The sequence below is a fragment of the Hemicordylus capensis genome, chromosome 1, assembly GCF_027244095.1.
Source record: "Hemicordylus capensis ecotype Gifberg chromosome 1, rHemCap1.1.pri, whole genome shotgun sequence".
Taxonomy (NCBI): domain Eukaryota; kingdom Metazoa; phylum Chordata; class Lepidosauria; order Squamata; family Cordylidae; genus Hemicordylus; species Hemicordylus capensis.
The window spans coordinates 117,567,636-117,590,824 of record NC_069657.1 but is presented as its reverse complement, the minus strand read 5'-3'; the positions used below and the strand labels follow the sequence as shown (position 1 = coordinate 117,590,824).

Sequence of the window (23,189 nt, the reverse complement as noted above, 5' to 3'; positions counted from 1 at the left end):
AAAAGCCTTCAATTGCATCGACCATGACAAGTTGTGGAATATCCTTAGGAAAATGAGCATCCCAGACCATCTCATTGTTCTCATGAGAAACCTGTACACAGGACAGGAAGCTATAGTCCAGATGGAACATGGTGAAACAGATTGGTTCCAGATCAGCAAAGGAGTAAGACAAGGCTGAATACTTTCTCCCTCTTTATTCAATTTATATGCTGAACATATACTGAGAGAAGCTAGATTGGAAGAAGATGACCATGGTTTTAAAGTTGGAGGAAGAAACATAAATAACTTGCGCTACGCTGATGACACCACTCTGATAGTTGAGAATGCGGATGATTTGTCAGTTCTAGTAATGAAAGTCAAGGAGCGCAGCAAAAAAATGGGATTACGACTAAAATGTAAAGAAGACTAAACTAATGACAATGGGTACAGCAACCAACCTCAGAATTGATAATGAAGACACTGAAGTGGTGGGTAGCTTCTGTCTTTTAGGATCAACCATCAACAGTAAAGGATTCAGCAGTCAAGAAATACGCCAAGAAAGTCAAGAAAGACTAGCATTTGGAAGGGTTGCAATGAAGGCCTTGGAAAGGATATTTAGATGCTGTGGTATAGGTAAGTCTATACCTACAAAGATTAGAATCATTCAGACAATGGTTTTTCCTGTGACACTCTATGGATGTGAAAATTAGACTTTGAAGAAGCAAGACAGAAAACATATTGATGCTTTTAACTTTGGTGCTGGAGAAGACTTTTGAGGATACCATGGACAACCAGGAAAACAAACAAATGGATCATAGAACAAATCAATCCAGAGTTTTCACTCAAGGCACAAATGACCAGGCTCAAACTATCATACTTCAGACACTTATGCGAAGACCCAGCTCCCTTTAAAAGTCCATAATGCTGGGAAAAGTTGAAAGAAAGAGAAGAAAACGGCCAGCAGCAAGGTTTATCTGTGGCAAGGACTCGATTACGACAGCAATGAATGCACCTCTGAGAGACCTTAAAGGCCAAGTTGAAGACAGATCATCCTGGAGACAATCTATCTATGTGGTCACTAAGAGTCGACACTGACTTGATGGCACTTAATCAATCAATCAACCAATGCATGCGTCACTTAGGATATCTTTCTGCGACAGAAAAGGTATAAGGGTGTTAAGTGGGTATACTTGCCAATAAGTTACATGGTTAGAAGGTGGTTTACACAAAGCATTCTACATATTGTGGGAGGAACAGCCTTGTCCACCATCTAGAGTCAAGGCACAGTGTGAACTGGCTGTATAACAGATTAAAATAAATATTCATTTTTAATTTAAGAAAATATAATTGTGCTAGCACATATATATTAGCAAAAAACAAATCATCTTACCTTTTGATGTAGCAGACAGCTAAAACAGTTGCAGCTGCAAAGAAAATGAGTGCAAGCACAAGGAGAGTAGTAGGTACACCTAAAAAGAAAAATCAGACCGTTTTTAGAATCATAGAGCTGGAAAGATCATACGTATAGTCTGGTGGTTCCCAAAAGTTGGCTAGCAGCACTCAGCACTGGCTTATGGAAGCCAATTCAAGGTGATAATTTTGTTATGATCTAAAAAGCTCTTCACAGCCTGGAATTCACATACTTGGCTCTCTGTGTATCAGCTCTCAGTGTCAGCTAGTGTTGGTGAATCAGACTCTGCTCAGATTGCTCTCTAGTTAGTTTATCTGTGGCAAAGAGCAAGCCCTTTACTGCTATGGTCTCTCTACGCTGTGGAAAGATCTGCCAGAAGGTGCTTTTTTGGTTTTTTTCAAATAAGGGTTGCAAGACCTTTCTTTTTCAGTTTGCGTTTAGACTGGGTGAGCAATTCATGCTTTTAACATTTATCAGCTTGTCCCCACAAGGCATACACAAGCTAATTAGTCAGCATGACTTGGCATTTGATTCAACTTGGGCTAGTGATTAATTTTGGCACAGATAATGTCCTCAAAGTTAAGTTATCCTTAGTTATTTTGCCCTTGCATGGCAAGGAAGCTATAATTGTTAGCATTACCTTGTTCTTGGGTTTCCCCCACCTAGTGAAGTTGGAGCAAGAAAGAAAAAGTCCCTAGATTGATACCAGGAATTTAACAGGACATGCTGGATAATGACAAATTCTGTTAGCAGGGATTCTCAGTAAAAATCTTTGCAATCCACTTATCTGGCCCAATTAGCAATGCACTGAAATAAGATGGATGGTCTTACAGCTAGGGACCTTTATTATGACTCTTTAGCATAAAGCTAATTCTACTTCAGCCTGTAGCAACTTGTTAGCAATCAAGATGAACAATCTTGGTACCTTCCCCCTTTGGATATACCTCCTATGAGCACAAAAGTAGTGGAAATCCATTAGACAGCAGTGCCTTTATCCCATATGACATGATCCCTGCGAAATAAGTGCCCTATACCATTTCAAGCAATAAGCTCTTCAACAGAAGAAAAAATGTCTTAGCAGGCTGCAGAGCAAAAAAAAGGCTGACAACTCAAGGATCACTTGGATGCTGCTCCAGATTTGTTCAATGCAGTATGTCTTTGTGGTTTTCTACTGGTTATGTCAAAACACGTGAACAAAAATGTGAAGAAAGCCAAGGGTAAGGGCCAAATAACACAATATAGTAAACACATGCACACTTCAGTCTTTCTTTTGAAATAAGTTTGGGCAGATCTACTACTTATTGAAGTTTCCCAGTCATCAGTATGGATAAGGGTGAGAAAGTTGCCTTATTTTAATTGTAAGACCACATCCCTTGAAAAAGCATATTTCTTGAAACAGGTTGGGAATAAAGAATACCGGTTTGTAGTGGTTGGGGGTACATTTCCATAGCTGTTTGATTCCTTCTGTAGCTTTGAAAGTGCATCGTTTCCTGATTACCATCTCCCAACAATAAGTGGACTTTTAAAAAAAACCTCAGAGGTACTCCTGGCTTTCTTCTCACTTCTGTTCATATGTCTGCCTATTCTTTGACATGCCAGAGCAAAAGACCAGAATCCACTGGGAAAATACTAAACATTGATAGCTCTCTAAACCATATAAGCTAAATCATATAATGTGGCCTTTACCGCCAAATACGACAACATCATTTCTAAATGCAGCTTGGTTTTTAGGAACCAGTGCCATATCCTCAGTAGTTAGTTCCGTTGGTGGAATGATTTCTGGTCTGCATATAATGCGACACTCCTGATGTCTTTTGGTTTGCAATGGCTCAGATGTTTGAGCCATTGCTGAAGTGTCCTCAAATGAAATTGTTGAAGTGGAATTTGTCTCAGTAGAAACATCCGGTAATGCAGTTGTACTTGCTTCTTCTGGTATGCAAGAATTAATCCATATGTCTGAAAAGAAGGAGAGGAAAACTTGTGCAATGAGATATAATGAAACTATCTGGCATGTAGCTGCAATCATTTGAACAACCCCTCCCCCTGCAAACACCATGCTGAATTGTAGTGGGCATTCCTCTACCATGTCCTAGAATAAATCAGGTAATTCTGTTGTTGTTGTTTGTTATTAGCATGCTCATAACAACAAATAGAAGAGTGCAAATAATTAGAATGCCTAACCATATAGCTTTCTTGAGTCTGTAAGAAGGAAGCTCATTGCATTATCAGTAATCAGCCAGGGCCATAGCTCAGGGATGGGGCCATAACCAAGTCATGTGTTGTTTAAATTGGGGAGGGGAATGTAGCTTAGTGCTTAGTATGCAACGTCTTGGATTCCATCCCTGCATCTCTGGGTGGGACTGGGGAAAACCAGTGTCTAAAATCCTAGAGAACCACTGTTAGGCAGGGTAAAAAAGCTACAATTAATGGTCTGATTCAGTATAAATCATAAGAACATAAGAGTCCTGCTGGATCAGGCCCAGGGCCTATCTAGTCCAGAATCCTGTTTCCCAGAGTGACCTACTAGATGCCTCTGGAAAGCCCACTAGCAGGAGATGGGCACACCCCTTCTCCTGCTATTGCTCCCTTGCAACTGGTCTTCAGAGGTATTCCTACCATCAGGACTAGTGGCCATTGATAGACCCGATCTTCATGAATTTGACTATGCCCCTTTTAAAGCCATCCAAGCTGGTGGTCATTAACACATCCTGTGGCAGAAAATTCCATTGATTAATTATGTGTTGCATGAATATGAACTTTATTTTGTCAGTTCTAAATTTCCTGGGTCACCTTAAGTGGCACAGTGGGGAAATGCTTGACTAACAAGCAGAAAGTTGCTGGTTCAAATCCCCACTGGTGCTATATTGGGCAGCAGTGATATAGGAAAATGCTGAAAGGCATCATCTCATACTGTGCAGGAGGCGGCAATGGTAAACCCCTCCTGTATTCTACCAAAGAAAACCATAGGGTTCTGTGGGCACCAGGAGTCGAAACTGACTTGATGGTACACTTTACCTTTACCTTAAATTTCCTGACAGTCAGTTTCATGAGATGATATCTGGTTCTATTATTATTATTATTATTATTATTATTATTATATTTTATTTTTGTTATTTTATATCTGGTTCTATTTATTATTATTATTATTATTATTATTATTATTATTATTATTATTATTATTATTTCTTGTTTACACAGACAGGTGTTATTGACTGGTTTGTTTTATCCAGACATCGAGTCCTTCCCAAGGACCTGGGATGGCTGAATTTTATTATCAATATGGTTATTATTATTATTATAGATATTGTCGCAAAATATAGGCTGTTCCCAGTAACGTTGCTTTTTGTAATTGGCTGGTGGTGATTTCTGTGGCCCCTATGGTGTTGAGGTGCTCTTCAAGTTGTTTTGGAATTGCACCTAGGGCGCCAGTTACTACTGGTATTATTTTGGTCTATTATTTATTTATTTACACAGTCAAACAGGTGTTATTGACTGGTTTGTTTTATCCAGACATCGAGTCCTTCCCAAGGACCTGGGATGGCTGAATTTTACTGTCAATTTTGTTGCTGTTGTTATAGATATCGTCACAGAATTTAGGCGGTTCCCAGTAAAGTTGCTTTTTGTAATTGGCTGATGGTGATTTCTGTGGCCCCTATGGTGTTGAGGTGCTTTTCAAGTTGTTTTGGAATTGCACCTTGGGCACCAATTACCACTGGGATTATTTTGGTCTTTTTCTGCCACAGCCTTTCAATTTCAATTTGTAGAACTTTGTATTTTCTTATTTTTTTCTATTTCTTTTTCTTCTATTCTGCTATCCCCTGGTATTGCTATGTCGATTATTTTAACTTGTTTTTCTTTCTTCTTGACTACAGTTATATCTGGTGTACAGGTGAAACTCGGAAAATTAGAATATCGTGCAAATGTCCATTAATTTCAGTAATGCAAATTAAAAGGTGAAACTGAAATATGAGACAGACGCATTACATGCAAAGCGAGATAAGTCAAGCCTTAATTTGTTATAATTGTGAAGACAAGGATTGAAGAATAGAACAATATCGGACCTCTGAAAAGTATAAGCATGCATATGTATTCAGTACTTGGTTTGGGCCCCTTTTGCAGCAATTACTGCCTCAATGCAGCGTGGCATGGATGCTATCAGCCTGTGGCACTGATGAGGTATTATGGAAGACCAGGATGCTTTATTAGCGGCCTTCAGCAATTCTGCATTGTTTGGTCTCATGTCTCTCATCCTTCTCTTGGCAATGCCCCATAGATTCTCTATGGGGTCAGGTCAGGCGAGTTTGCTGGCCAATCAAGCACAGTACACTGTATACTTTTCAGAGGTCTGATATTGTTCTATTCTTCAATCCTTGTCTTCTTGGTTCCATGTAATATTCTAATTTTCTGAGATTGTGGATTTGGGGTTTTCATGAGCTGTACGCCATGATCATCACAATTATAACAAATTAAGGCTTGACTTATCTCGCTTTGCATGTAATGCATCTGTCTCATATATCAGTTTCACCTTTTAATTTGCATTACTGAAATTAATGACTTTTGCACGATATTCTAATTTTCCGAGTTTCACCTGTATTGTGTGGCAGATGTTTGTCTGTTTGTAGTCAGAAGTCCCATAATACTTTTGCATTTTAATTTTCTACCACTTTTTCAATTTTATGGTCCCACCAATTTTTGGCTACAGGTAGCTTGTATTTTTTGCAGATGTTCCAGTGTATCATCCCTGCTACCTTGTCATGCCTTTGTTTGTAGTCAGTCTTTGCGATCTTTTTACAACAGCTGATTAGGTGGTCCACGGTTTCATCTGCTTCTTTACAAAGGCGGCACTTGCTGTTTGTTGTGGATTTTTCGACTTTGGCTCTTATTGCATTTGTTCTTAGTGCCTGTTCTTGTGCAGCCAATATTAAACCCTCTGTTTCTTTCTTCAAGTTGCCGTTCTTAAGCCATTGCCAGGTCTTGGTGATGTCTGATTTTCCACTTATATTGTGCAAATATTGACCATGCAGTGGCTTATTTTTCCATTTTTCTGCTCGGTTCTTGACTTGTTCTTTCTTGTAGGCCTTCTTTCATTGTTTCATTGGTGTTTAATAGTTTCTTGTTATTGACCATTTTAAGTGCATCTTCTTCACTGTCCTTTATATATTCTTCAAGGCCTCTTTTCTCCTCCTCTACTGTTTGATGGACTTGCAGCATTCCTCTTCCACCTGAGCTGCGAGGTGCCTATCTACATCACTGCCTATCTACATCACGGCGGGGGTGCAGAGCATGATTGATGGTCATTATTTTCCTGGTCTTACGATCTAGCGTTTCTAGCTCTGCCTGGGTCCAGTCTATTATTCCTGCAGTGTATCTGATAACAGTTATAGCCCAGGTGTTTATAGCTTGTATGGTGTTCCTGCCATTGAGTTTGGACTTTAGGATTTTTCTAACTCTCCTGATGTATTCACTTCCCATTTTTCTTTTAACTTCAGCATGTGCGATGTTATCAGCCTGGAGAATGCCCAGGTATTTGTAATGTTCTTTCTCTTCCAGGTTCTTGATGTTGCTTCCATTGGCAGTTCTGTTCCTTCTGTTTTTGTTATTTTTCCTCTGTTCATTATTAATGCAGCACACTTGTCTAGTCCAAACTCCATTGCTATATTGCTACTGAATATATGGACAGTGTTTAGCAGTGATTCAATTTCTGACTGGGACTTTCCATACAACTTCAGATCATCCATGTACAGCAGATGGTTGATTTTACTTGATGTTTTAGATGTTTGGTAGCCAAGGCCTGTTTTGTTTAGTATTTGTAAAAGTCGAGTCATGGCGATTACAAACAACAGAGGGGATAGTGAGTCCCCTTGGAAAATACCTCTTTTAATGCTAACCTGTCCAAGTGTCTCACCATTGATTGTTAACTGTGAACTCCACATGCTCATTGCATTTTTAAATAAAAATCTGAATGTTTTTGCTGACACTAGTCATTTCTAAACATTTTAGTATCCATGTGTGAGGCAATGAGTCGAAGGCTTTCTTGTAGTCAATCGATGCAAAACTTAGATTTGTTTTTCTTGTCTTGAAATTTTCTAAAATCATTTTGTCAATCAGCAGATGGTCTTTTGTGCCTCTGGTGTTCAGGCAATTTCCTTTCTGTTGTTGTTGTTGTTGTTGTTGTTATTATTATGCTATTTACACACAGTCTATCAGATGTTATTGACTGGATTTGGTACTTTAATTATCAAGCCCTTTCCAAGGGTCTAGGATAACTAAAGAAAAATTAAAGACAATGTCATAGTATTCGTGCTGTCCCGAGTAGTGTGGCCTTTGCTAGGTGATGTGTTGTAATTTTATCGATGCCCAAGGTGTCAAGATGGTGTTCAAGTTCTTTTGGTACTTCACTAAGGGCACCACCAAAAGTACTATTAAAAGAAGAATTATTATTATTATTTTAATTAATTTATTATCTCCACGCCACACATAATTTCATAAACGTCCCCCTAATTGCCTTTTTTCTAAACTAAAATGCCCCAGATATTGTAGCCTTGCCTTGTAAGGAAAGTGCTCTAGGCCCCTGATCATTTTGGTTGCCTTCTTTTACACTTTCCCCAATTCTATAATATTCTTTTTGAGATATTATTATTAGAACTGTACAGTGTACTCTAAATGTGGCCATACCATAGATTTGTATAATGACATTATAATATCTATTGTATTTATTTTTATGTTTACATACCATTCTTTCTCCAAGGAGCCCAGAGAGGTGGTACATGGTTATGTTTATCCTCACAACAATCCTGTGAGGTAGATTAGGCTGAAAAATAAGTGACCTGCCCAGAATCATCCAGTGAGTTTCTTGACTAACAGACATTTGAACTTGAGTTTCTGACAGGACAACAGGGATTTTAGTCAGATTTCTGACTATCAGGGCTCCCTGCTGTCGCATCAGAAATCCTTCCAAAGATCTTGAAGAATAACAGAGCCTTTATTTTTGATAGTACTGTATAGTTTATATGCCTGGTACAACTTGAGAGCTACTGTGATACTGATGGCCATCTGAGTACATTGTAATAATGGAGGGAAATGACCTCTTTACAGTTCTTCATATGAGTCTCTGGTGGAAAACCTGATGACGCATTTTCATTCATAGATAGGATGCTGAATGACAGAACAGTATTACTTTCTTCACCAGAGCCTTTCAGTGATGCAATGAGCCACAGCTAGAGGGACAAAGTGAATTGAATTCTGGCCAAATACAATTTGTCAGTGCTGTTAGTGATGATCTATTAGGATACTCCAGATTTATTTTAAATGTTTTCTAAGTGCTATGCATAATATTTAATCTTTAGTACTAGGGTGTTCTTTGGGGGGAAAAACAGAACAAAATCACTCTGTTAGTGTGATGTGGTGGCTACTGGCTAGAGTGTTGGGCTAGGACTGGGGAGACCCAGGTTCAAATTCTGATTTAGCCATGAAACTCACTGAGCGACTCTGGGCTAGTCACTCATCTCTTGGCCTAACCTAAGTCTACCTCATAGGCAATATAACCATGTATACCACTCTGGGCTCCTTGGAAGAAGAGTAGGATATACATGTAAACATAAATAAATAAATAGTTTACATTGCTTAAATGAAGTCTATAGTCTAGAAGTTCCTGTATGGCATGCTATTTTTTGAGCAGCAATTGAGCAGTAATGCACTTTGCTCAAGATCTCGGCACTCTCTTGAGATAGACTTGCATGTGAAAATACTAGAGGTGTGCATGGGCGGATTTTAGCAGTTTGAATTCGAATTGCATTTTAATGTAAACTGCCCTGAGCCATTTTTGGAAGGGCGGTATAGAAATTGAATAAATAAATAAAAATCTACGGAGGCCAGGTCAGTTTTTGAACTGCACCATGCCACACCTTGCATCTACTTTTAAGGGTGCCCTCTCACCGTCCCCCTTCCCCTGGCTACCCTTTAGAAGCCTTATTAAAGCCAGGATTCCCCTTTGCTTGTAAAGTGGAAATCATCACCCAATTCCTTCTTACAAGCATGGCCCCTAGAATTGGTTTGTCATGGACCAGGCTCAGTTTGGTTTGATCATGGACCAGCCCGCCTCTCCTGGAGACAGGTCTGGTTTGCAATCAAATCTTCGAACTGGCCCAGTTTATGGTGGACCGGTTGTGATCAAACAGTTCATTCACACCCCTAGAAAATACTGCATTTTCCTAGTATCAAAGCAATAATATTTTGACCTTTGTAAAATACAATTCTTCCTCAGCTAGACTTCCAATTCAAAGTGCTCCGTGCAATAAAGTCATGCAAATGTCACGGGAAATTACTGGATTGTATATATCACATTACTGGTCACGAATGGCAGAAATCTCCCCACACATACCAATTACACAAAATTTCTAATGTTCTTGCTTTTCTGATCAGTACTGGAGTACCTTACCAGTGCTATTAAAAAACAACAACAACAGATGTGGGGTTGGGAGAAGCAAAAGCTACACACTACAAGAAATGTGTGGCCACCACAAATGTGACTATGTGTTTTATTCACCACCTTTCTGAGAAATAATGTGCCCATGCCCTAGCTTCATGGCATTGTGTTTTTCTCCACCCCTGCCAGAGCAGCCAATGATGTGGAGTGGGACAGAACAATTTACAAGCAACCTGATGCCAGGGCCCAGGTAAGTTTTTTTAAAATGTAGTTTTGGCCTTAGCATTGCCCTACTATTTCCAGAAGTCATGCATGTTTCTTATACCAGCCTGGATCCTAGAGCATGGTACAAGAGCACATGATATAGCCACCTTGCTGAAGTTAAGCAAGTCTTTGTGTGATCAATGCCTAGATGGAAGATCAGTTTATGTCCCTTTTCAAAATGTGGTTGTAGTTCAGTGATAGAGGTCCTAGGTTCAATACCTGGCATCTTCAGGTACAGCTGGAAAAGACTCCTGCCTGAAACCTTGGAGAAGCCACTGATAGTCAGTGTAGACAATACTGAGCTAGACGGATCAATGTTCTGAGTCCGTCTAGTACAAGGTAATTTACTGTGTATGTATGTTCCTATGACAGCAGAAACTTGTTCACATTTCAGATGTACCAAAGTCTTTTCCTGTTTTGGGACATTTCTAGAGTGACAGTGCAAACCGACTCACAAACTGAGCAAATTCTAATCTAGTTGTAGATGAGTTTGAGTAACGTAACAATGGTAGTGCTAAAGCAATTTCCGTTGCTGCAAATCTTCACACTGGGAAGAACCTACTACTACTATCACCATATCCATTTTAGGAAGGGATCTGATACAACATACCATACCATGACATAATAATCATTACATGAGAGCTCACTCACCTGAAGAATTGTAGCAGTATCCATGAGCTTTGTAGTTCAAGGGTCGCCCTTTCCAGGGGATTACACCAGTTTGGTTCCGACCACATTTTATATTAGGAATTATCCGAGCAATTACAACATATTTTTCTGCTACCCAGCCAAAACTACAATGAAAATATCAAGGAATGTTATGTTATGAACTAGTATTGATAAATGTTAGTATAAAGAAATTAAACTCCAGAACACAGAACATTGTCAATGCAAAGAAATAAATTTAATGTGGGATTTGGCTGCATGAAGCCCAATTTCATTGTTCAGTTTTGAATGCCACTAGACAGCCTTTGTCTGGTCACTTTCTTCCACCTACATCACAGAGTTATGAGGCAGTGATCTTCATTAGTTTTGAAGCAGGAGACACTTTGGCAAAAAACCCCTTTGTTTTATAGTTGCTTCCCTCATAAACACAAAGTAATCTTATACTTGTTTAACTAAACTTTATTCTGTTAGAGGTTGTTGATTTTTACCCACAATAGGTAAAACAGCAGAGCACTAAGGAATGAGCACACACTCCAGTTACAGAGTAGGTAGCAGAGGATGGTTTGGATATTGCAGCTATTTAGAGAAAACGCATGGAGATCCTTGTGTGACTAAACACTAAACATTTATTGGTTAAATACACTTAAACAGGAAAGACCTATATCTAATCTGAAGGACTACATAGTGGATAGGTAAGGAGAGAGAGAGAGATGTTTCCATCTGCTCTCTAGGAGGAAAGGAAGGATTGTGACTCAGCACAGGAAGTGCTGCAGAGTCAGTTCAGGGGTCATAGAGTAGGGACAGATAGGGAGACCCTTACTCACTGTCTCTACTCCCAATGCCCCTAGTGGTCATTAGGACAGTTGGTGCAAAAGGTCGATGCACTGGAAGTTCATCTCCAACATATTCAGAAACAACTTAATTTTCTCCTTCTTTCCCTCCCCTTTCTTTCTGGCGTCACGCACCCCACCCCCACCCCGTCCATACAGGATTGCCACTGGGACAAACTTCTAATTAACAAAAATGAATGGTTGCGAGATAGAATATAACTTTATAACAGGCAGAATTGAATTAATTTAAAATTGAATTCTTTCCTGAAGTCTTTAAGGTGGTCTCTTGTCACACACACTTCTCCTAATTCTTGGAGTCTCTGGCACAAGAGCTGTTAGTGATTTGTTTTCTGGCACAGAACATTGTCCATCACTTTCATCAGCCTGGTCAAAACTGGAGGCAAGATCAAATTCTTCTTTAGTTCCTCTCCTGAGATCAGACTCCCTTTCCTCTTGTCTAATAGCATGCATGCTTGAAATTCTCAAACTGTTCCATTTCTTTCCATCATCCAATTTGACAGAACCTCCTCAGATATATATATCTCAGGAACAGCCCTTCTTCACTTTGTACTTGAACAAAGTCCCCCACCTGATATGTTCACTGTTTCACACCCCGTTTCTGATCCACATACAATTTATATTTTTGTTGCTTCTCCCTTACCCAATCACGAATCTCTGCATCCTCAGGGTGAGATGGCATGGAAAGCCCTATAAGTTGTTACCATTGGGTAAGTTTGGTGATAGCTTTGCGTCAGTTGTTCAAAAGGTGATTTTCCTGTAGAAGAATGAGGAGTAGTTTGATAAGCAAATTGTTTCATGGATTGCCTCCTTCCAGAGTTGTTATGTAGTAGCCAGTTGTAAACTTTCTGTCACTAATCTGTTGATTCTTTCCACTAAGCCATTCCCCCGAGAATAGTACAAGGAAAGAGTCTTGTGTTTTATCTCAAGGTTCTGCAAGTACTGTGTTCCATTGTCAGTCACTAGTTCTTCAGGAAGACCATCTATTGCAAAAACTGCAGCCATGAACTGGATCACATTGTTTGTAGTAATGTTGTCAGCAAATGAAACTTCTGGCCACCTGGAATTGTAATCCACCATCACTATAACAAATCTTTGGTTTGTGGGTTGGCTATCAAAAGGCCACATTATATCCAGAGCATGTTTTTCCCAGGGACTCTTGGGATACTCTTCTGGAGTCAAGGGGGTGGTAAAGGTTTTCTGCGATTTGTCACATACAGTGCCTGGTTACATTTTCAGTGTGTTTGTCCATACAACTTTATCTGATTCACCTTTTAGTCAAGCTCATGCCCAAGTGACCTCCATGGGCAATTTTGATCACTTTTGCTTATAAGGAGGTTGTCACCACCAAACAACCAGTCCTCAGCACCAGCTCATTGAGAAGGGGCAGCTCACTCGCTACATGCCTCTATGGTTGAAGATGTTCTGGAACCCTGTTTTTGCATGCCCATACATTAGTTATGTAAGGTTTAAGTTCAGTAAGTACTTGATCAGCACTGAGGGCCACTTTCTCAGAAGACGTGATCACTCCATGAGTGGATGAAGCTATTTGAACAATTACTACTCCTTCATCCTCTATTTCTGTGATTTTCTCTTGGCCTGGAAGTGAGAGTCGAGATAAACAATTTGCAGTTGTATTCCAAATATCTGGCAGATATTCCACCTGGAAATCAAAGTCCATAACTTGGCCATTTTGGGGGTTGCTCAACTTGATCAACTTGATAGTAAACAAAAGAGATGGGGTTTTATAGTCTGACCATAAAGTGAATTTTCTGCCCCACAAGTAAGTCCTGGAGTGCCTCACCATCCAGAAACATGCTAGAGCTTCTTTTTTAATGATAGAATACATCTGCTCTGCTGCATTAAGCACTCTGGAAGCAAAGGCAACTGTTCCCCTTTTGCTGGGTGAAGACAACACCCAAACCATATCCAGAAGCACCAGTGGTTACAATAGTATGACTGTTGGTGTCCAAAGTAGTGAGAGCTGGGCTTTCAGCAATGGCCGATTTGATAGTCTGAAAACTAGCCTTTTAGGAGGCATCCCAATTAAATGCTATATTCTTTTTAAAAATGTCACAATAGAGCAATGTTTGAAGCAAATTATTTAACAAGTTTAGAGTAATACTCACAGAGTCCTTGTTATGTGGCTCTGGTGCTCTGAATAGCTTTCACCAAGTCTGTTTTGGGATGTATACCACTCTGAGATATTGTGTGTCCTAAGAAACTTGTGTGTCCTAAGTAAGTCACTGAGCAAAACTGATATTTCTCTGCAGAGATAGTACGTCTGCGTTGTCAGAGTTTTCTTAAGACTTCTGTCAGTTTAGCATAATGCTCCTCAATGGTTTTGCCATACACTAAAATCCTGCAAGTTAGTGGTGTCATCTGTAGTCCCCAAAATTGCATGCATCCTTCTCTGAAATACTGAAGCTGCAGAGGCTAATCCAAAGGGCAGTCTTTTGAATTGAAAAAACCCCTCTGGGGTAATTAAGGCCTTGTATTTACAAGAACCTTTGAGCAGAGGAATTTGATGCTAGCCTGAAGCCAAGTCCAAAGCTGTGAACACTGAGGCAAGCAAGATGGTGTCGGGAACGAAAATTCCTGACTAAACCACCTGTCAGGGTTTTCATCAATCGTTTGGTCTTATCACCTTCCATCGGCTAGATGGAGGTTGGTATGTGTGTGGGGCTTTGTCCTCCTCCTCCTCGAAGTGGGAGTCTAGGGGGTCTTCAGACCCTGAAAAGTCTGGAAAACCCTGGATGAACATCCGGAGAGACCTTCCTGCAATCATCGGACCGAAGAAAGGCTTTCCACCGCCTAATTACCGACAACCTGCTTTTTCCCTTTTATCTTTACCAATAAATCTCTGAGATGTCCACGGCCGTGAGTTTGGCAGATTTACGTTGTTGTTGTTGTTTTCTTTACTGAAAGCTCTTGCTTACTTTTTGCTATTTTTACTTTGCTGGAGATCTCAGCATTCCAATGCTAACAGCTTTCAGTTTTGTCTTGAAGAATTTTTTGAAATGTCTAATATTCCAGCAATTTCTTATTTCTTATTTTATTCTTGAACTTTAAACTACTCACAGCATTCATTGGAGATTACTATGGGTTTTTCTCTCTCTCCCAATCTCTTCGTGAACCTCCCCTCCCCCACCTCGATCTTTCCGGCAGACAAGTATTTGCAAAGGAGAAGAGGAATGGAGAAGAAGACAGGCTTGGATAGAAGAATGGCTTGTTTCTTCTCTTTTGATTTGGTTTTTTCATTTTACTGTTTTTGCAGAACCACATATCTAACCAGTCCATGTCTGTCTTACAAAGCCCTACTTGGACAAACTCTGTTTACCTGCTCTCTGGGAGGATTAGACTGACTGCTCTGGAAAGTTCCATTTACAGTTCCTTCTGTTTGCACAGCTGACAAAGTGTTTTATGGCTGAATAATCACTCTTTCGTCATTAACTATCTACCTAAGCTCAAATGAAAGTTTCGGGAAGGAGTTTGCTGAGACTGTGACTTTACTTTGAAGAATTCCATACCTCCTACTTGGCTGAGCTGGAGTGATGAAGATTTATTCCTCATTCCTTATGTTTGTTTGAATGCTGATCTTGTTATAGATTTGGAGGGATAATTAGTATGGGGAGTGACAGTTAAGATGTGTTTTACTTTGAGATAAATTTAGAAGACTCTAATAGAACAAACCTGAAAGCTTTAATTTTATTTGAAAGTTTACTTGCTTCAGCTGTTTACTGTGTGTGTGTTAACAGAACTACTTGGCTTTCAGCTGTGGTGAGGAAGGATTTCAATTGGAGATTTCTTTGTGCAGAAACTTTTTATTAGGTATTTCAAGGTTACAGTCCCGGCACTGTTTGGTCTCTCCTATATGAGAAAATGTCTCTGGACACTGTTTCTAAGATCTCAAATTAACCCTTTGCTGGGTGAGCGGGTAGATTCTCAAAGCCTCAAAGTTTCTAAATGTTGACTCCCACTTTTTTTCTCTGATGCATCTCTCCTTCTCTTTGACTTTTCAAGATATGTGATTAATTCAAGGTTTTATTTATCTATCTATAGGTGTTAACTTTGAGTATAAGCATATATTATACCTCATCAATTGGCTTGCCAATGTATTCCCTGTGTTCAATGCACTTTCTTCAATGTATTTCTGTACTGCTTCTCCTCCTTTTTTCCTCCTTTTCCTACCAAACATTATTTAGGGAGTTCATACAGGGTTTAATACTGAAATAACCTCAGCACTCAAAGTCTTAACCTAAGGAGTTAAACGTATCAGCACGAATGAAACTGAATTATATGTGATTATTTTGAGTTTCATTTGTAGCTGTAACCTGGAGTATAACTTAATATTAAGCCTTAATACTTGGTCCCTCAAGGCATTCCCTGTGTTAACTGTCCTTTATATTTTAAACATTAATATATAGGGAGTTCTAAACAAGGTCCAATATGGGTAACAAGCTAATCAGGAATTAAGTTGCATTGTGGACCCGATGGTTTAATAGACCTAAGGAACTGTCACATATATCTTCCTGTCTTTTCTTTTTTAGGGACATAATGAGAATGTATTAAGAAGGGGGGATTTAGGAGTGAATTGAGAATATCCTTGCAAACTTAATTCTTAGAAACAAAGTGTCGCAACAATGCAGACATATCCAAATATATGGAACAGGATTATTGGTTTTTCCTTACCACAGGAGGACATTATCGTTTTAAAGGGATAAGAATGACAAGCCGCTGAAAGGTATTCTGCTTCTCCTATTTGTTTCAGTTTATTATTCCCTCCTCTCTCCCCACAGGCTTTTATTACCCGATATAAATACCTGATAATTATTAATAATAACTATTATACTTAATAATAACACTTTGAGAAGTTTAGCTGAATGCAAACAATTGGAAGCAAACTGTGAAGGATTAGATACATGTATAGAGGGGATATTGTATTGCCATTGTCTGACACTTTTTGTTCCCAGTTGTAGGTTATAAAGATCAGTCAAGGCTGAATTTAGTCTCTCTCCATTTATCTCTCTGGTATGTTTATTTGGTTTTCATTACAGAGGAGTGGGACTACTGAAGGCTTAGCTGATCTCTGTTCATTATTTTACTATGGTTTTTGTATTCCACTTTGCGACCGGATGTGAATTTCATGAACTGGTGGATATGTGGCTTTGTATTTATAACACACATATTACTTTTGGTATGCCAGAACTAGCATTTTTTAACTCTTATTTTCCTCCCCATTGGATAATCTTGGTTGAAACCGTCTTACATATACAGTTGCCCAATAATTAACTGAATTTAGGGGGAGTGTTCTGTGAGAGTTCTAAACTCTTTCTCTCTGACGATTAGGTTTTTAGTCGAGCCTACAGACATTAACAAGCCTTCTCTGTATTGCTGTTTGAATCTCCCACGGATTCTTTAGGAGGTAACCGAATGGTTTTTGGAGGAGAGAGCCAGTATGAAGGGATTGATGCAATTTAGGGTGCGATTTGAATGCAGAGACATATAGAACTAACATATCTCTTGCCTGAGATATCTTTCCCCTTTATTGTATTGATATTACAATATTATAAACGGTACTGAAGTGTACTTAATAATGTATATTAGGATATATTTGAATCATATATCTGAGGTACACCTAAAATTACATATCTGTTTTTGAGCTCTTATTAGTAGGACCGATTTTTATTTAGATTCCTGTACCTGTTATTTATAACATTGAAACTCATGTGGAAGAGAACTGTACAGCACCTTGCTGGTGAAGTCTGCTGCTGTGGTTCCTATTGTAAACTGGTTATCCGGTTGGATAGAACAAGGAATTTAAAATTCTTTGAATTCATTTTCAGTTTGGCTAGAATCATGGATGACCTTTGATCATTTTAGATTGTTTCAGCCCACCAGCTTAACATATAAGATAATACATTATATCTCTCATTTAATGTTGCTGGGACGGAAAAGGCTAGAAGATCCATGATTTGTTTAGGAAATTTCCTTTTGTTGAGTAGGAGCCCCTGGTGGTGCCGTGGTAAAACTGCTGCCCTGTAACCAGAAGGTTGCAAGTTTGATCCTGACCAGGGGCTCAAGGTTGACTCAGCCTTCCATCCTTCCGAGGTCGGTAAAATGAGTTTTACCCAGAATGTTGGGGGCAATATGCTAAATCATTGTGAACCGCTTAGAGAGCTCCGGCTATAGAGCGGTATATAAATGTAAGTGCTATTGCTATTGCTATTGGAGAATAACACATTACATAACATACTTTATTAAACATATATGTTACAAGACTCAGTTATCCCACTTATTGAAAGTTTCAATAAATTTTGTTTCTTATTATTACTCATACAGGTCTTAATTCAGAAGTAGGACAAAATTAGAGCAAGGGAACTTTTATTCCCCTTCCTATAGACTACAGAATCTTATCAATAATACCTAATATCGTTTTTCGTGTCTGTGATGCTCAAATCACAGAGTATTGGAGATGTCTTGCCCTGTGTTCAAAATAATTGTATCATATCTATTTTATACATCATAGCTGGGTTGGCTCTCTCCTCTTCTGACCATTTGATAGTGGGATGATCAATCACGCTGGGACAGACCTTTTCTTTTCTAATTTCCCCTTGTGGGGTTCAAGATTCTTTACTGATTGCTACTGATGTCTGATGCCTAGTTTAGGACCCTCTAGATTTAACTAACACTATTGTATTTTTCCTTCGTTTTGGTTTTGAAGGATAAGACCTTGTATGTAAACTTGTTTGGTCTTGCTGGAGTCTCACACATGTAACCTTTCTGTTTCCACTTGTAATACTAATAAAAGCATTTTTTTAAAAAAGGAATTTGATGATAGGCTGAAGACAAGTCCAAAGCTGTGAACACTGAGGCCTCTTTCGGAGTAAGCAGCATTTCATTGATATTGGGTAATGGATGACAATCCGCTACCATGTCAGAGTTCACATCTCTTAAATCTACACACATTTGAAGTGTACTATTTGATTTCCTCACAAGAACAATGAGAGAGACCCATTCTGATGAGTCAACAGGCTCTATGCTGTCAGCATGCTGTAGTCTCGAAAGCTCCTCTTTGGCACAATGTTATGGGTATGATCCTCACTTTGTGTTCTATGGGTATTGCATTTGCCTTCATATGAATTTTATATTTAAAATATGGCAGTGCCAGGAGTATCAGCAAAAACATCAGAGAAACCAGCAAACATAACAGCATATGGATGCTCCATTATCTGTAATATGGGTTTCATGCTTGTCTGGCTACACGTCCCTGTCTCCTTTACTCAGCCTGGCTAGGCTTATTGGGACTGGCCTCAGAGCAGGGACAGGGAAGGGACTGAGCATCACCTTGTGCCTCCGCTGTCCCAGGCTGCTTGTTCCTTCTGTCTGCCCCTCTCCGGGGGGCCCTGACACTCTCCACCAGCCCTTCTCTCATCCCTAGCAGGCTCCTTATATGCCTCTTCACAGGCTATGCATCTCCCGCACCCAATTATGGGGCCAAGGCCCCTCTTTATTACCTGTAATTTATTTCCTCTTACAGCTGTTGCCAATGCCTCTCCCCTTTCTCCTTCCTCCTGCTCAGACCCCCTCCCTTCGGGAGGCATGTTGCTGATGTTATCCTCGCACGCCTCCCCTTCGTTCTTATCAGGACTCAGCTTCTTCTCCACTGGAGCTGAGTCCCTGCCCATTCGCAGTCTTTCCTCCATCTCTCCTGGCTGCCACCTGTCCCTGTCGCCTTGGGCCCTCTCACCACTCCATCCTTGGAGGCAAGGACAGCCAGCCTTGCCAGACAATGCTATATGGGTCTAACACAATCCATAGATCTTTCTGATGTTTCCAGCCAAATATTGAGACTCCTTTTTGTTACACATACACTTTCCCTTCTGTATTACATCCTTTATATTCCAGAACAGCAGTGAAATATCCCTTTTTGGCAATAGGGGAACCTCAATATTCCCATGGGTGGATGTCTGAAGGCTGCAGGTGCAGATTTGATGTAGTTAGGAGTTTCTTGTAAAATAGATGGGAAATGATAGTGCATGGAGAATTGAAATCAGACATCATCCACACTCCATGGCCATTAGGTTTAACTTGACAGTGTGGAACAGCAGGTTCTGAGTCTGTTACACTTAAAACTCTGTCAGGAAGTGGTTCATCTGCCTCATCCTTATCATACACAATCTGTGTGTAGAGCCTGGGAGGGTTCTGCGGGGAGAGTGAGCTTAGCCCACTCTCCCCACAGGCGAGCAGCTGCTTGTTGCTGGGCAGCCGGATTGGCTGCTCAAACGACTACTGGCTCAGTCACAGAGCCGGTAAGGACTACAGGGATCGGGGGCCATGTGGCCCCCAGGAGTCCGAGGATGCCCTACATGAGTGCATGGGGCATCCTGGGGAGACCCCCGACAGCAGGAGGCTCATTTTAGCCTCTCTGTGGGGGTCTCCTCGTGAGTTGCCGTGGCATGGAGCCATGCCATGGCAACTCACGATCGGGAAGACTCACTTGCTCCGCTAACCTCGTTTATGGAGAGGGCTTTTTTGGTGGGCTATTTTCTCCCATCGTGAGAATAGCCTCAGTGAATCATAATGGAGTAAATAGCAGACTTGCAAAGCTTAGGAATATAGGAAGCTGCCATATACCAAGTCAGACCATTGGACCATCTAACTCAGTATTGTCCACACTAATTGGCAATGGCTTCTACAAGGTTGTAGGTTGAAATCTCTTCCTGCCCTATCTTGGAGGTGCCAGGAAGCTTTTCACACAGGGCTTTTGAAACCCTTTAATTTGCATTTCTCCGGAATGGAGGGTGTGTGTTCAAATATCGGCTAGATTTACCCCAAAGTCCCTGCAAGTTATCAGGGAACAGTTCACACACAATTCGGGGTTTTCACTGCGTGTTAGAGTGTAGCCTGATTTATATCCAGGTTAAAAAATTCCACTATTTGCTGTGGTTTTTTGGGACAACTTCAAGTTTGCAGTAAGATGTCCCAGAGAGCCAACTTGGAACCTTCTGCATGCAGAAGCTCTTCCCAGAGCGGCTCTATCCCCTAAGGGGAATATCTTACAGTGTTCACACATGTAGTCTCCCATTCATTTGCAACCAGGGCAGACCCTGCATAGCAAAGGAGACAAGTCATGCTTGTTACTACAAAAACCAGCTCTCCTGGTTTTTGTCCCCCCCCCCACTTTTTGCACCTGTTGAAGTGACCTTCCATGCAGGACAGTGAGCAAAAATATGATTTCACCCCAGTGGCAGTTTTTCATGCAGTTTGGAGCAGTTTGTTTTCATAACAATCGAATCCCTGATCAGTTCATTGGTGAAGTTGGCAAACTCACAGGTTACACTTAAAGCAGACAATACAATGCTATGGCATACTGACTGATAGATTCACCAGGCAGTTGGAGTTTAGAATAGTACTTGTAATGTTCAGCAATCACATTCAAAGCAGGGTTGAAATGTTCATCTAAGGCAGGGGCGTAGCAAGGTTGGAGTGGGCCCAGAGACAAGATTTTAAAATGCACCCCCCCCCCCCGAAGCTCAGCTCATGAAGTAAAGAAATCTTAAATGAGGCTGAATCGTGGTAACAAAAAGCATATCTATCTATCTATCTATCTATCTATCTATCTATCTATCTATCTATCTATCTATCTATCTCCTATGAGCCACAACAGAACATCATCCTAAATTATTTTTTTAAAGGTTTTGTCAATTGTGGACGATGCAAGTCATTTAATGGTACTAGAGAAAGACATGCTCCAGCGTGGTGTAGTGGTTAGAGTGCTGGACTAGGACCGGGGAGACCCGAGTTCAAATTCCCATTCAGCCATAATACTAGCTGGGTGACTCTGGGCCAGTTCACTTCTCTCTCAGCCTAGCCTACTTCACAGGGTTGTTGTGAAAGAGAAACTTAAGTATGTAATACACCGCTCTGGGCTCCTTGGAGGAAGAGCGGGATATAAATGTAATAATAACAACAACAACAGTTTCGGAGGATGAATACAACTGGAGGAATCCTGGGCAGGTGCGCGGCTGGGAGAGTCAGTCATGTGACTTGCCTCCGGGGGGCCCCCAAGGCAGTGGGCCCCCAGACAACTGTCTCCCCTTGTCCTATTATAGTTACACCCCTGATCTAAGGCCTGAAGAGCAGCTTCATAAGGTTGGCATCTCCTTTTAAGTTGGTAAGAAAGGGCAGATGAGTATATGGTTCATTGGCCTTCAGGGCCCAGGCAATGAAGCAATAGAGCTTCCAATATATTTTATGATTGTCACAGCCAGGATGTTTTATGCTTAACATTGGAAATAAGACTGTACTAAGAGCAGTAAAAGATGTGCAATTGCAAACAATAGCTAGGATCCAAAAAACCATGCAATTAGTTGTACATACTTCTTCTGTGTGTTAAACAGCAGTCCTCTATGTGCCATAGCATGTATCTTTTGAAAACCACAGAGAGTTTTTAAAACAGTCTGTGACATGGCAAAAGTCTACCATTTAAAGTGGGGGAAAGCCAACCGTTTATCTAGAGTCTAAGCCCTTGGGTGCATCTAAGTAGCTCTTTGGATCTTGAACTATATACTATAAGTATTACAGAAGGAACACAAACAATCTATTCATATTGTTCTGTGGGGGGGAAAATAAATCCAAAAATAACATCTACTTTTGCTGTTGCGGGGTGGGAAGTAAAAGGAGAACATTTTAAGTGTTTTATATTCTTAATTGTGACATGTGAATGCTAATAACATATGAATACTAATAACAAAACTGTGTAAAGGTAATGTGTATGAATGGGGATTATTATATGTTAACATGACATGAACTGTTTAAGAAGTTGCTTAATTATGAAGTTGAAAGAGATGTGAAAGATTTTCCATACCTGCAGGTTTCAAAGCCATGCTCCTGGGCCTTTTCAACTTGAGAACTTCTTGCCAAGGTTAGCCCCAGCTCCGTGCACATTCTTCCTGCTTCTGAGTAGTCAAAACCACCTTTTTTCTTATCTGTAATGACTGTTATGCCAGCAATCCTGCATTTTATAATGCTAATATCTGGAAATTGAACAGAAATACATTATTTAATTTAATTTATTTATTTATTTAACGTATTTCTATACCGCCCAAAACTTACGTCACTGAGCGGTTTACAACCGGATAAAAACAAAAGTAAAACATTAGTTAAAAAAGGAACAAGAAATTTAAAAACATGACAATTTAAATTTTTTAAAACAATAGTCTAGAACATTAAAAACAATCAAAACAATATCAATTCGAAGCCTGGGTGAACAGATGTGTCTTAGTTAAGTTATTCAGTATTTGATCTTTAATTCTGTGTGCATTGTGAGGTGGGAGAAGTTATAGAAGAAACTGTCTTACGCCATGTCTAGCCCCATAGGCTCTTTCAGGTGTCTGGCAGGGCTCCTGCCCAACCCAGAGTCTTGAGACTCTTTAACAGGGTGCTTTCATTCATTCATTCATTCATTTGATCATTCGATTTCTATACCGCCCTTCCAAAAATGGATCAGGGTGTTTTGCACAGAGAAATAATAAATAAATAAGATGGATCCCTGTCCCCAAAGGGCTCACAATCTAAAAAGAAACATAAGACA

At 40.1% G+C, this 23,189-nt stretch overlaps 1 protein-coding gene across 2 annotated transcripts in view; it reads right to left on the bottom strand.

Moving 5' to 3' along the window:
- The window catches only part of LYVE1 (lymphatic vessel endothelial hyaluronan receptor 1), a 36,018-nt gene that overhangs the window by 5,128 nt on the left and 7,701 nt on the right, over positions 1-23,189 (bottom strand). The window contains exons 2-5 of one of the 2 annotated variants that reach the window (XM_053252358.1): positions 22,464-22,632; positions 10,731-10,873; positions 3,077-3,346; positions 1,370-1,448 (exon numbers count right to left, since the gene is read on the bottom strand). In XM_053252358.1, coding sequence (XP_053108333.1) covers positions 1,370-1,448; positions 3,077-3,346; positions 10,731-10,873; positions 22,464-22,632 — 661 coding nt within the window. Of the gene's footprint in view, positions 1-1,369; positions 1,449-3,076; positions 3,347-10,730; positions 10,874-15,687; positions 15,807-22,463; positions 22,633-23,189 lie in introns of those variants that run through there. The other variant, XM_053252364.1, reaches the window with a different exon arrangement.